Here is a 15,337-nt window from a genome sequence, read left to right as displayed (position 1 = left end):
TGGTTCTGTCTCAGGTGTTACATGCAGCCTGGTTCACTCATTGTTGTTACCTGCATGGAGAGACCTATTATTGTTGTTGTTCAGTCGCTAAGTCATGTCCAATTCTTTGCCACCCCTTGGACTGCAACACACTCAGCTTCTCTGTATGTCACCAGCTCCTGGAGTTTGCTCAAACTCATGTCCATTGAGTTGTTGATGCCATCCAACCATCTCATCCTCTGTCATCCCCTTCTTCTCTTGCCCTCAGTCTTTCACAGCATCAGGGTCTTTTCCAAGGAGTCATCGCTTCACTTCAGGTGGCCAAAGTATTGGAACTTTAGCTTCAGCATCAGTCCTTCCAGTGAATATTCAGGGTTGATTTCCTTTAGGATAGACTGGTTTGATCTCCTTGCTGTCCAATGGACTTTTTATCTGTCAGTCTATCTATCTATCTGGACAGTGAGTTGAGAGGAGGTCATAGGACATTGAAATTGTACAGCCTGATTGTTACCAGGGCCCAATAGAGCAGAATATTCTCTTTTACTTATGCTTTTTGAGGATCCTCCCTTTTGCTACCTTCTCAGCTTCACCCTTCTGCTGACATCTCCATCTTTACCTGCCTGCCTCCTTTCCTGAAGATAGCTTCTCTACCTTCTCTCCTCCCCAACCTAGTAGAGTTTCCTTGTTCTGTGATCCCTGTTAGGTGGGATACTCATGGATTATGTTCTATTATGGACTCATCTTGGAGAATAAAGTTTTCCAGCACACACAGCCTCACATTTTCCAGGTTCAACTCTAAGTAGAATGGAGCCCAATTCTGTTTTGAGTGACTCTAACAGAAGTCCTGCCACAGGCTTGGATTAGGCTTGATTGGCTAGACTTGGGTCACATGCTTGTCTCTGTAGCAGTCATAGAGTTTGAGGGGTGAGTGCTGTGACTAGTCAGGTCAGGGTCACAGGCAGTAATCTGGCCCAAGTGTGGAATGACTTCATACTGCTGAGATACAAGGACTCCTGGGTGAAAACAAGGAAGTTCTTCAAAAGAAGTATGGAGGGTGGTTATCAAAATGGGTGGCAAAGGATTCTGGGCAGTCAACTCACTGATTCTTTCCACAATCTTGTGAAAACTATGGACACGTTCTACAGGAAAAAAAGTGTGGGTAAAACTTTGGATACAACATTAAGGTATTCAAGAACCTGACGCAGACCATCCATTGACTCCAGGTTAAGAATATCTGGACTTAGATAATTTCTAAATTCTTGTTCCATTTTATTAGATGATTGACCAATTTTTGTGATAAAAGCTTCCTTGGAGTTTTGTTTGGAGTGTTTTTGTTTTAAACTGAAGCTGTTTAAGAGTAACATGTTGAGAAGGGAGGGCAAGGCAGTGTGACCTGTGAGCTGCAAAGCGCCCTCAGAAAGTCTCAATTATGTCATTATTTGTCTCCAATATTGCTTTAGTTTCATTTTCCATCAGCAGCCTTATGATATCATGAGAAATAGTGCTTAATAACATGTCAGACTCTATTTTGCATTATGATTTTAAAATGATAAATTTCTTCTTATATTTTTATGAACTAGAACACATAGACTTATTAGATAGCCTATAATATAAACTGGAATAATTTGGAGCTCATGAGATTATTGTCAGTGCTCTGTGGGCCTGACCCCTCACTGGTCATTTTTATTTGGAGACTGATCCTGAGCTTTAAATCCAAATTAAGGAGTCACTTGCTTTTGTCTGAACTTCACTTGTGGCGTGTTGTCATGCAGTGATTTTTTTCAATGAAAGCCATTGCTCAAATTAAAGTCGTTATCCCCAGTGGTATGTGAGCCTGGAGGATGGGAGGCAACAGAGAGTGATGCTGAGGCTGGGATGGGGAAGGATGTATCCTGAAAAGTGAACAGACAAAAGGAGTGAGGTTTTTTTTAAGGGGTGTTGATTTAAGTAGGTTTCAAAATAATTTTCATTCTGACAAGACTTCTTGCTTTTCTCTTGGGAAAGGACTTCTTCAGCTGATGCCTTCATCTTTCCTTTTTGGTAGAAAAATGAGCTCGTTTCTTTCCCTTGAAGCAAAAACTCATCAAGTATTAGCTTTCTATGGTAACTAGGCACTTCTTTCTTTCTCTGTGGCTTATGTTGGTCAGGAGGTGGGATGGGTGAGTGAATTTGAGTTTTCTTTTTACTCCGAGGTGATTTGACATAAGTTTTTGTGCTAAGTTTCAATGATGTATGATGTGACATCCATTCCTTCCATGCAGTTCACTCTTTTTGGTATGTAAATCTATCATTGCATGTATCACATGCTATTGACATGACTTTTGACTTTAAAAATTAAATTAAGTGTCAAGTCTCAAGATTCAGTGTATACCTGAATTATTGGAGTACTTTACCCCCTAATCTTCTCCCACAAGGGCAGGTTTCCCAGGCAGTTCTGACACAGGTGGCCTGAGAACTGCTTTTTTTTTTTTTTTTTTTTGAGAACTGCATTTTGATGAGCTTCCGTAAGGGGGGTGAAGTTGTCTCTGTGCTTGTGTTTGGCACGTAGTAGGTGCTTAGTAAACACTTCCTGAATGAAGGAGGTACTGACTGAATTAATGGATGACGTAGAAATAGCCTGAAGCAAGGAATAGCAAATAGCCAAAAACTTTAATCACTGAGTTTCAACAATGTCATCAGAAGGGTCTGTAAGATTTTGCAGAAAGGAGATCCATTTCATACTATTAATTACATGACCTTTTATGCCTTTGGGTTATGCTTAAGTGCTTCAAGAACACTGGCAAGTTTAGCTTAAAGATAATATTTTAAACGTTGATGTTGAGGAATTTTAAAGTAGGAGATTGAGGACACCAATGGTGTGGAATCTGCCCAGTTGATATTCTTTTATGAATTATGCATATGGGAAACTAAGATCGACATCTTACAGAGTGTGAGATGAATAGCTCTTAAGTGTTCTCATTTGAATTAACTGGCAAATCTTAGAGAATAAAGACTTTCGCAAAGACATTCATCATTTTTAGTTCCTAACTTATCCGTTGCAGAATGGAGGAAGCCTTCCCTAGGTTCCATGCTGAATGATATTCACTTCAATTTTAAAAAAAGTTTTCGCTTGTCTTATCTTAAAGTAGTGCCTATTCAGAAAAAATTAAGAAAGTAGAGAAAAGAATGGAAAGGAGAAAGAAATAATCTTTGTGCTATAATACAAAGTTAACTGCCATTAATGTTAACGGTCAATCATGTAAGATGTTTACTTACTGTTTCACAAATACAGCTGTCCCTGGTGCTGAGGGAGATAGAGAGGCCCTCTGAAGGTGTCTGTAGTGCTATGGAGGGGGCAGATGGTTACTCAAGTAACTGGAGTACAAGATGTGAAGACCAAATGTGACCAGAGCTGTACCAGAATGGAGGAGGAAGTGATTAATTCTAGCTGAGCTTCTTGGGCAGGTTTCATGGGCTCAGTGCATTTAAGCTCTACTTGGAAGATAAGTAGGATTATAGGAAGTAAATTAATGACACTGAATGTTTATACTTCATAAACTTTTGAAAAAAATAGTTGCATGTTCAAAAAAACCCATGTGTTTCCGTTACTGTAGATTTGAACTTCATATTTCTCTGATATTTATCACCTCCACAGGGGAAATTAATATCGAAACTCTTTGAGTCCTTAGAGGAAAAGTGAAATCGTAACATCAGATTCTAAATGAATCTGCTTCAAAATTTTATACACATGGGTATTAAACAGAGGGGTATTAAAAGCCTTTCATTTTTAACCTGTGGCTTTCTGTTGGCAAGAAAGACATTGAAAGATAGTGACTTGTGGAACTGGTAACCACGGATAGTATAACTAAATCCTTAAGGTGATATTCATTGACTCCTCCCAAGAGACCCAGGTTACACTGGTTTTGCTTTGGCCATCATTCTCTGAACTTGGTTTGGCTCTATTACAAGACTTACTGGTCTTTCATTATGGTTAAAATCTATTAATGTATTTGAAATAGGAAGGTTTTTCATAAGCAAAATTGAAACACATTAACAGTTACGATTGGGATTATTCCAGTGACAATACCAGAAATCTGTATGCTGACTTCAGCTCTAATCTTGAATGAATTTGATAATGCTGATAAGAGTATAGCTGCTGCTGCTGCTGCTGCTGCTAAGTCGCTTCAGTCATGTCCGACTCTGTGCGACCCCATAGATTGCAGCCCACCAGGTTTCCCCGTCTCTGGCTAGATATGGTCAATGATCTGTATGCCCATATCTATCATATATATATAACGTACAAAGGAATGTAGTTTCATGGATGTGGGTTTTGGAGCCAAACTGCCTACATTCAAATTCCAGCTCTACCACTTACTAGACAGGTAATCCTAGGCAAATTACATAACCCCTCTGTACAGTTATCCATAAAATGAGACTAGAGATAGTACTTCATGGGGTTGTTATGAAAAGTGAGTGAGTTAATACATGTGAAGCACTCAGAACAGTGTCTTGCATGTGGTGTACTTGTGTGTCTACTGTAGTATCTGCTTAGTTTAAGTGTTGGGGTTCCTCCTTTCTCATATGTCTGGCTTTGTGGGATGGGTCATGGTTATTGAAGCCAAGTGACACTTGCGTCTTTTCCAGCCTGGGGAAGGATTTGCCTCGGTGACTCAGAATCCCAAGACCCAACGCCTGGATCAGATCCTACCCTGGGTCTGTAGGAACTCTGTGCTGCATGATTCCTTGCAGATCGTGACCCTTGTAAGGGAAACAGTTTCAGACAAATTTATTCTGTCTGTGCCCAGCTCTGAGAAGGAAAAACACTTGGAATTTATTTTGTTTCTTAATTTTCATTGATGTATAATGAATTTACAACATGTGTTTCTGTTGTACAGCAAAGTGAATCAGTTATACATACATATATATATATATCCACTCTTTTTTCAATTTTTTTCCCATATAGGTCATTCCAGAGTACTAAATAAGGTTCCCTGTGCTAGACAGTAGGCTCTCATTAGTTATCTATTTTATATATAGTGTATGTGTGTATATATATATACACATACACTATTTTATATATTTGTCAACCCCAGTTTCCCAATTTATCCTACCCCCTTTCCCCCTTGGTGACCGTAGTTTGTTTGCTATGCCTAATCTGTGCCTCTGTTTCTGTTTTGTAAGTAAGCTCATTTGTACCCCTTTTTATATTCCACATATAAGTGATATCGTCTGGTATTTGTCTTTCTCTGATTTCACTCAGTGTAACAATCTCTAGGTTCATCTATGTCACTGCAAATGGCATTATTTCACTCTTTGTAATAGCTGAGTAATATTCCATTGCGTATATGTACATCATCTTCTCTATCCATTTCCTCCATCAATGGACAACACTTGGGTTTATTATCTGCTCATTCCTGCTGCAAAGAAAACTACTAGGGTGACTCAAAATGTCTGCCCATGGCCAGGGTTTATACCTTAATACACTTAAGCAAGAAACACTTGACAGTTGAGTAAGCTTTGTAGAAGAGTGTCCCTAAAGATGGACGCCTTCTCTGCAACACCTAATTCAGTTCTTTGGGGGTTTAATTAAATTCTCGCTTAATTTCCATTGTAACCTTGCAGCAGTTGGTGTAAGCTACAGCCCCCTTGCCCTGGCATCCCTTCCGTGTGTCATTTCTAAAGAATTGCAGTTTATTCTTTCCCTACTGGCCGCTGGTTCTTTGGCCTTCCCTCTCCCCTTTTGCTATCCTGGTGCTTTTCCCCACCTTTCAGATTTGACTTCTAGCATCAGGAAACCTATTTGTTGTGGGTGCTTTTATTGAAAACTATTTTTAAATTCTCTAGTCTGCTGCCATGCTATCCCAACCCCCACCCCTTTTTTTGGGAGGGGATTGGGGAGTAAATCCTTGCCACTGATTATGTCCTTCCATCACAGCCTAGCTCTGAACTCTGAGGTCATGAATGCTTTTCAAGTTGATCATGTTCATCCCTTAGGCTGAGAACACTTTCCAGAAATGCCTAAGATCTAAAGGACCTTGGCCAGGGGAGAAGGTAAACTCCTAGAAGTCAGTGGCCAAGAATAAGGGCAGCCACATGCTCTTCCCCTGGGATCCCCAAGATAGAGCCACAGCTTGGTGTCATTCCACCTCCCACCTCAGGCAGGGAGGAGAGAATGTGCTTCAATCTACATAGAATCCCCTCCGTGATCCTATTTCTCCCCTTCTGGAATTTCCAGTCTCTCAGACAGAACTGCAGGGGTTTGAGTCAAGGCGGGTCCTCTCTCAGCGGTGCATTATCAGAGAAGGAGAGGAGGTCAGCTGGACAGTCAGAAACCTTTGCCCTCACACAGGCTCAGCCTCCCCAGCCCGCCCTGGTGGCATCCCTGGGGTTTTGGCAGACTTGGCGGGTATCATATTTTCACATGGATGAACTGTACTCTACAACTTCTTCTGTGTACTAGAACCCAAAAGTGTTGACATTGAAAATAAAGTTTTCTTTTCTAGCTGTTTCGGTCCCCTGTTTTCAAGGGTGATCTGTTTTTCATGGCAGGGGCTATGGACTTGTGTTTACCTCTTCACGGAGGGCTCCCATGGAGTAGCAGTGGTATTTCTGAGACAGTCCCTGGCATCTCGGGCGTCTGGGTGGGAATAGGTGCTTTCTGGTTAAATATTTTTAATTTGAGAGAACCCTTGTACTCCAGGAAAGTCTTCTTGGTTACATCTGGGCAGTAGATTTAGTCTCAGAGGCAGATGGTTCTGTGCTTCGGTGGCAGAGCCCAGAGGATGGCGCTGTTTGTGGCAAGGATTCCTCCTAAGATGACCTTTGAATCATGAGGCCTTTGCCTCTCTACCCTCCAGCGAGTGTGTGCAGGAGCAGCTTGAGTTTCACACAGAAGGGACCCCACAGCTGTTTCCACACAGCTGTTTCCCTCACTGGGCGGAGTGAGTCTCCGTGTCTGGAGTATCTTTGAGAAGGATCGTCTGCCACGTAACCATCTGCAGGGAGAAGTCAGAGGAACTTTCAGGGAGCCTGAAGACTGCAAATGGGGCTTTTATGTCTTGGTTTAGGTGTGCCCTGATGCTTTTGTTTTCCAGCCTGGACATTACGAGAACAGCTGAAAACATCCAAACGTGATTTTTCAGAATTTGGGTTGGGGTGGTGAAAACTCAACCTGCTCAGCCCAGATCTATGGCGATGCTTTGCATAATAATTAATGAGGTACAGGCTGTTGCCTACTGGATGGTTTTACTCCGTGTGCCCTTCAGGGTGACTAGCTGGAACCCTCTGCGATTTAAGCTGCTGCCTTTCCTCCCCTTCGTGTCTTGGCCTTTGGAAAGAGCCACTTTAGTCATTATTACCTGTCTTTTGTTTTTTTCTTTCTTTTGTTTTTTCCTTTTTGTAGGTCATTCAGTGAAACCTATAGTTCTTGTCAGTTACATAGATCTTTGCTTCCTTTCTTAACCTTAACATTCAAAGAGAGAATACTTTCTGTACCTGAAAAATTTCAGTATCTCTGAACATTAGAGCAGTTGATGATAGAAAGAATTATTTATTCTTCTATGCCAGGTACTGTTTTAACACTCTACATATATTACTCATTGAATTCTCAGTAACCCTCTGAAGTAGGATTTTCTTGCTCCCATTTTACAGATGAGGCACAGAGAGGGCACAGAGAGGTGAAATAACTTTTCTAAAGTAGCACAATTAATTAAAGAGTAAAGGTAGGATTATGATGAAAGTCATAATGTGGCTGGAAGGGACGGTACTGTTACTCTCATGTTTTACTGAGGCTCAGGGAATTGGAGAAATTTACCGAGGCTTATCTTATCTTTAACCCAAGCACCTGTCTAGAGTACTCCACTGCTGTCTTCGTCATAGAATGGTCCTATTTCTACCCTTGGGAGGTCTGGGATTCTGTTTAGCTGTATAAATACTTACCAAAAAACTATTGGTTCTGAGTCCTGTGCCATGTACTGGCTATACAGAGATGATTTTTTGTTATTTTATATCCTTATATGGATTGGGCCTATCCTGTTGACTAATAACTTTCCTTCTGGGGGTGCCTAGTGGTACCTTCGGAGAAGGCAATGACACCCCACTCCAGTACTCTTGCCTGGAAAATCCCATGGACGGAGGAGCCAGGTAGGCTGCAGTCCATGGGGTCGCCAAGAGTCGGATATGACTGAGCGACTTCACTTTCACTTTTCACTTTCATGCACTAGAGAAGGAAATGGCAAACCACTCCAGTGTTCTTGTCTGGAGAAACCCAGGGATGGGGGAGCCTGGTGGGCTGCCATCTATGGGGTCGCACCAGAGTCGGACACAACTGAAGTGACTTAGTTGTAGTATTAGTGGTACCTTTGGTATCTAGCACTGTGCTCGTCACATGGAAACTACTCCTTATGCTGAATATCTCTTGGTTGGTAAAATGTGATACAGGGAAATCATTGAATAAGCAGTTATGTTCTACAAATATGTGTGTTCAGTTCAGTAACGTTCAGTGAGGGTAATGTCGTACATTAGCCTCGTTGGTGAACTGAAACACAACTTCCATTAGAGTGTTACTGGGTTTTATGACTGTCACTTTCCTAATGGAGGTGTGTGTATGTGTGTATTCAGTTGCTTGCTGCTACTGCTGCTGAGTCACTTCAGTCATGTCCGACTCTGTGCGACCCCATAGACGGCAGCCCACCAGGCTCCCCCGTCCCTGGGATTCTCCAGGCAAGAATACTGGAGTGGGGTGCCATTTCCTTCTCCAATGCATGAAAGTGAAAAGTGAAAGGGAAGTCGCTCAGTTGTGCCCGACTCTTAGCGACCCCATGGACTGCAGCCTACCAGGCTCCTCTGTCCATGGGATTTTCCAGGCTAGAGTACTGGAGTGGGGTGCCATTGCCTTCTCAGTTGCTTACTCATGTCCAACTCTTTCCGACCCCATGGACTGTAGCCTGCCAGGCTCCTCTGTCCATGGGATTCTCTAGGCAAGAATACTGGAGCAAGTTGCCATTTCCTCCTCCAGGGAATCTTCCCAACCCAGGGGTCAAACCCGTGTCTTCTGCAAGTCTCCTGCATTGCAGGCAGATTCTTTACCACTAAGCCACCAGAGAAGCCCTTCATAATGGAAATAGTAGACTGCAAAATGCAGTAGCTCCAGTGTTGAGCTCTTATTGGGTTGGCTTTTGAAAAACTAACACTACATTGGAAAAATCATGCAGTTAGAAGTCGAGACATGTGGATTAATAGTTTTTGCTCTCAGAACGACTGTAACTCTGTGAGTATTATCATGTTCCTGCCCTCTCAATTTTCCCACGTACATGGTGAAGAAGGTAGGCCCAGTGTTGGTTTAGGTCACTTATAAAGTCCTGTAATCCACAGAGATAACTCATACATTAGTGAGTCCTTTGGGCCAATATATAGGGTATTAGTTTAGATTTGTCTTTCAATAAATATCTTAATTTTGTTGAATCTTAGTTGTTTTATTTATTTATTTATTTTTTGCCTTTCACAAGGGTTGAGCATTCCCGAGCTGCCTAACTGTAGGACTTCTGTGAGGATTCAGTGAGATTCGGAGGCTAGAAGTGTTTTGAATAATGTAACACTGTATGACCACAAAATATTATTTGTATTGAAAGTTAATGGAAAGGTGTCAGGTTTCTTGCCACTCCTTCCCCCATCCAAAAAAATAAAAAAGCCTGGAGTTGGGTCCTTCTTGGGCTGTTTCCTGTAGTTTATGGACTTCTGGAACGCTAAGGGGTCAATGGGGGCTTTGTCTTGCCTTGGGTCAGTTTCCCACGGTTGGGATAAGGCTGTGCACTCTTTTTCCCTGACAACAACTTTATCAAACACACCCGCCACACAAAATGTGGTAATTTGGTAGACAAAAGTGTGGTTTTGAGTTACGCTAACCTCCCCTTTGTTCAAAGCCCCCCTCCTCCTTGGAATCTGATATCTTCTCGGCAGACCAGCAGATGTGCACGTGTCCCCAGGTTTACAGATGCCTTCAAAACAGCCTGATAAACCACCCCCCCAAAAAAAATTTGTGTGCCACATCTAACTCCATCTTTCGGTGGGGATATTTTTAACTCCTGCTTCTAACTCCTTGCAGTTCCTTTAAGGAAGTGGGATCTGAAAGGGTCAGACATTTGGCATCTACTTGGGGGAAAACTTTGAAAGAATTCCTGATGCTCCCCCTGGGGTAGGGCTGGCTTTCTCCAACAGAACTGGCCCTTCCGAGTGTCTTTGCCACATAAGGGCTTGTGTGAGGCCTCAGGCACCAGTTGACGCTGTCTCTTCCCCACAACAGATGGTCAAGCCTTCAGTTTCAGAGAGGGATCCGCTGTCGAGAGGGCGGGCAGAAGATGCTGCCAGCGTGCCAAGTGACAGGGCAGCTTGGGGTAACGGGGATCTGGTTTGTGCCCAGCATAGCTTTTGTGCTAACGATGGGCTGGTGACAGGCGCCTCGCCCGGCTCATCGCCGAGGCAGAAGATCCCCTGCTCCCTTGATTCTGTTTCTCTGGCAGAGCTAACGTCCTGTTTGCCTGCCTTTCAAAATCCATTTTGGCACCAGATGGACCCCCTCATGGTGGCTAGCAGTTGTCTGACTTGAAGATGTCAGAGGGTGTGCTGACAGCTCCTTCCAACACAACCTGAATCTGGCTGTTGTGTCTGGCTCAAATGGCTTTAAACATACACAGGCGGCGAATATTATCTATCAGTCCTGGAGAACCAGGTGTGGGAGTGGGGTGCCCACTGGATGGAGAATGGCAGCGACGTCTCCCTCCACAGTGTTCAGGTTGCTACCGTGGAAACAATGGTACAATGGTACTAATAATTACTCTTATGATTACTCTTATTTGTGCAGTTGCCATTGTGGTACATTGTACCATTGTTGTCCATGGTACAATTAGTATTAATATCAACAATGCACTACTTCTGTGATTATTAAAACTACTGTAGCACAATGGTTAAAAGCACAGGCTCTGTGCAAATTTGAGTTGATCCACATTTAATAACTTTTGGGCAACTTATTTACATTCGCTGTACCTCAGTTTCCTCATCAGTAAAATGGGATTAAAGGTAGAGGTTATTTAGGAGGCTTGAATGGGAAAATATATTTGAAGTTCTCAGCTTTCTGAATACAAAGTAAGCACCTAATACATGAAAGATATTATTATTATGACAGCCACCATCACTATGTGTACTATGTTCCAGACACTATGTATCATTGCAGTTAATTTTCTTAGTCACCTTCTATGATAGGGACTGATATTATACCCAGATTCTAGGTAAGAAGTGTGGTGCAGGAAAGTTCAGCTCTTTATCAAAAGTCACACAGCTGTATCTGTCAGAATTTGATAGGAATCTCATTCTGAATATTTTTAAGGGTCATGGCTTTTCTATCATCCCAAGCCGACTCTTACTGTCAATTTAGTGATAATCAGCCCTGTCCTGGGGTTTGTGTGGCTTTTAAATATCCTCTTCCAACCAGCTGTGCTTGAAAGAAGCAGGCAGTTTTCACACTTTAGATGTCTTTGGATGTAAGCTTGAGCCCGGTCAAGATGGCAGACTCACTATCCCTGACCTCTACCACATCAGACAGTTTCCAGCAGTAATGTGTGGTCGCTAGGGCTCCCGGCACTTGCTGTCTGCGAGTTCAGAGGTGGGGACAGTGCAGAGACACTTAGGATTGGGACCACGCCCTCAAACCCCTCTCCTGTCCCCAGATTCCCCTATTGCACGTGGCCAGGTCTGCACTGGCCAACGGGCCAGTGTTGCTCTTTGAGCTGGATTTTATTTTACGCAGCTGGGCTCAGCAGTGTGCCATGAGTCATTTATCTTGTTCAGAAAGATTGATAAACTTTGTGAACAGAACCTGGAAGTAGGGATGAAGGATTGTTCAGAAGCCAGGTCTTATTGATGGACAGTTGAACGTTGCATGATGTTGAAAGAGCTGTTTCAGGAAGATGTTTACATTTTAAAATGTGATTTTAGGGGTTGACAAAGTCATTGTCTCTCTTCAAAGACTTATTCCCATGCCATACTTCCCTCTTGGCAGAGTCTGAGAGACTGGGGAGGAAAGAGATTCTGTTGGGACATCGCTTAGTCTGGTTTTCAGAAATTGCCTAAATTTGGTGCTTCTCTGTGCTGTGCTCTCATTATAGAGGTGCTATTTGGTTGATAGACTTTATACTCAGAGCTAAATCCAGACATTTCAGCTTGATAGTTCCTCACAAATTATGTGTATTCAAGTAGGAATTTTACTGCAGTGTGGACTTGAAATGGGGAAAAAGGTGACGACAGGAAAATTCCTATGAGAATTTAACTGAGCAACATTTTAATGCATTGTAATATTTTGGGAAAGTGGGCCTGAAGTCCACATCCCTAAAAGTAAAAAGGAATGAAGAACTTCCAGCAGCTTTTAAAATGCTGCTTTCCCCAAACATATTAGTAGGTGGATCGAGAGGTTTAATTTTAGGTAACTAACAAGAATGCCCTGATCGGACACTTTTGATCATGCTGCCTTTCCACGATGAACTTCAACAACTCCCACCTAAGAAATATAGAAATAACTCTCCTGATTCACAGAAAGGTAGAAATAACTCATCTAATTTATCACCCAGTGCAGGACACTTTTAAAAGTTAAAGTTCGTACTATTCATTTTGTTGTTGTTGCTCAGTAGCTCAGACTCTTTTGTGATCCCATGGACTGCAACACTCCAGACTTCCCTGTCCTTCACTATCTCCCAGAGTTTGCTCAAACTCATGTGCAGTGAGTCAGTGATGCCATCCAGCCATCTCATTCTCTGTCATCCCCTCTTCTCCTTCTGCCTTCAATCTTCTCCAGCATCAGGGTCTTTTCCAGTGAGTTGGCTCTTCGCATCAGGTGGCCAAAGTATTTGAGCTTCAGTTTCAGCATCAGTCCTTCCAATGAATATTCAGGGTTGATTTCCTTTAAGATTGACTGGTTTGAACTATTCACACTTACAGTAGTACAGCTGGTGTAAACTAGTATGCTGCTGCTGCTAAGTCACTTCAGTCGTGTCCGACTCTGTGCGACCTCACAGACGACAGCCCATCAGGCTCCTCTGTCCCTGGGATTCTCCAGGCCAGAACACTGGAGTGGGTTGCCATTTCCTTCTCCAATGCATGAAAGTGAAAAGTGAAAGTGAAGTCGCTCAGTCGTGCCCGACTCTTAGTGACCCTACGGACTGCAGCCTACCAGGCTCCTCCATCCATGGGATTTTCCAGGCAAGAGTACTGGAGTGGGGTGCCATTGCCTTCTCTGGTAAACTAGTATAGTTCCTGGCAAATTGAGACCTTTGGTCACCCCAGCCAGTAAAACCATGGATCTCATTATGGAATCAATTCAGAGATCAAGGTGGCTGTGAAGCAGGACATTCCTTCTTCTATCATAAATAGCTTTTGTTTATAGCTGGCATGTAAGGAAAACATATGGGATATGTTCAAGAAATGAGTGGACTTTAGTCAGTATGGGAATCTTCTCATAAGCACTCCTATCAGAATATTTTACTTGGGCTTCCATGGTGGCTCAAAGGGTAAAGATGCAGGCAGACCCAGATTTGATCCCTGGATCAGGAAGGTCCCCTGGAGAAGGAAATGGCAACCCAGCCCAGTATTCTTGCCTGGAGAATCCCCATGGACAGAGGAGCCTGGCGGGCTACAGTCCACGGGGTCACAAAGAGTCAGACATGACTGAGCAACTTCACTTTCCCTTTCATGTTCGAGAAATCAATGGACTTTAGTCAGTATGTGAATCTTCTCATAAGCACTCCTAATCAGAATGTTTTACTTGGAGATGCTCGGATAAAAAGTGTTTACCTTGTCCTTATATTCATCTAGCATGTATTTTGCTGGTTCATCATCTGTGAATTTACGGGGCTTAAATTACATGTTGTTGTTGGGGACCATGAGTAATTCTCAGGCAATTATCTCCAATTGGAACCTGCCTTAAATTATAGGGAAGACTTAGCCTCTCTATGAGTGAAAATACTTCCGTGGGGGCTTAATTCTTCTGTGAGATCTGTTGGCGCCACGGAGAGCATTCTCTTCATATAGAACGTCTAACTTGGGTGTGAAATGAAGACTAAAGCTTTAAACCAAGTACTGGCTGGCTCTAACGTCATTCTGAATGTTTCAGAAAATGCCCAGAGAATAGAATGCACAACCCGGAAGTGACTTACTACTTTTTTTTTTTCCCCTTCTGTGGAGGACTGAAATGCTAACCATGGTAATTTGTTTCTTCACAGGTTCTTCTTGAAATTTTTCCTCAAATGTAACCAAAATTGCCTAAAGAATGCGGGAAACCCACGTGACATGCGGAGATTCCAGGTGGGTCTGTCTTGTCCTTCTTATACCTGAATAATAACATGAGTATCAGGAGAGGGTAAAAGAAGTCTTAGGTGGAGAAGATCCAGAGTATCATTGTAAACCAAAATTGCCTAAAGAATGCGGGAAACCCACGTGACATGCGGAGATTCCAGGTGGGTCTGTCTTGTCCTTCTTATACCTGAATAATAACATGAGTATCAGGAGAGGGTAAAAGAAGTCTTAGGTGGAGAAGATCCAGAGTATCATTGTATCATTGTTTTCCCAGAGGTGACAAGCAGGTGAGTTTGGGTCCCTAGGTGTCTTTTCTCTACAAGTTGTTGTTTTAATTAGAGAAGGATTAGGACTGAGCCACCTGCGTTCAGTGGTTGAGACAGTGGTACCCTTTGAGCCTCGTCTGGCTTCCCGAATGGACTCATAGGCTTAAACCAGGGCTCCCCAACCTCCAGGATCTAATGCTGGATGATCTGAGGTGGAGCTGATATAATAGTAATAGAAATAAAGTGCACAGTAAATGCTATGTGTTTGAATCATCCTGAAACTACCCCCTCCTCATCCTGTCCATGGAAAAATTTGTCTTCCATGAAACTCGTACCTGGTGCCAAAAATGTTGGGGACCACTAGCTTAAACCACTGCAGGTTAAGTGAAGCACATACAAATGATGAAGTCTTCGCCTAAAGTTCTACAGGTAGAAAACTGGTCGATAGGAGCTTTGTGCTGTTTTGGAATTACGTCACTTTCCTCCTTCCTTTCTCTTGTTTTCCTTTTCCAATCTTGGAGATTATTAGTAATTATCTTATTAAAAGTGGATCTCTGAAGAAGCAGGGTGTAGGGCAGTATGGGTGACATTCAGTCTGTTTGAGAAATGTCCTTGTTCAGCCCATATAAATGTCTTCAAGCATCAGTCAGATCTGCCTCCATTTAAAGCTTTAGTGGTATGTTAACCTCATATAATTATACATTTACTAGAGGAAAAATATGTGAAAATACATTTGTTAACTTCCAAAACACAGAATGGTGGTTAGGCTTTAGGAA

The 15,337-nt window shown here is 42.6% G+C and overlaps 1 protein-coding gene across 6 annotated transcripts in view; it reads left to right on the top strand.

The window, feature by feature from the left end:
* EBF1 (EBF transcription factor 1) overlaps positions 1 to 15,337 on the top strand; it is a 430,360-nt gene that overhangs the window by 263,118 nt on the left and 151,905 nt on the right. For all 6 annotated transcript variants that reach the window (XM_059888301.1, XM_005209684.4, NM_001192916.3 and 3 more), the window contains one exon: positions 14,223 to 14,304. In XM_059888301.1, the coding sequence (XP_059744284.1) occupies positions 14,223 to 14,304 (82 nt within the window). The remainder of the gene's footprint in view (positions 1 to 14,222; positions 14,305 to 15,337) is intronic.

The sequence above is a fragment of the Bos taurus genome, chromosome 7 (assembly GCF_002263795.3).
Source record: "Bos taurus isolate L1 Dominette 01449 registration number 42190680 breed Hereford chromosome 7, ARS-UCD2.0, whole genome shotgun sequence".
NCBI classification, from domain to species: Eukaryota; Metazoa; Chordata; class Mammalia; order Artiodactyla; family Bovidae; genus Bos; species Bos taurus.
Note: the sequence above shows the minus strand (reverse complement) of the source record. Positions and strands in the feature narration are given on the sequence as shown.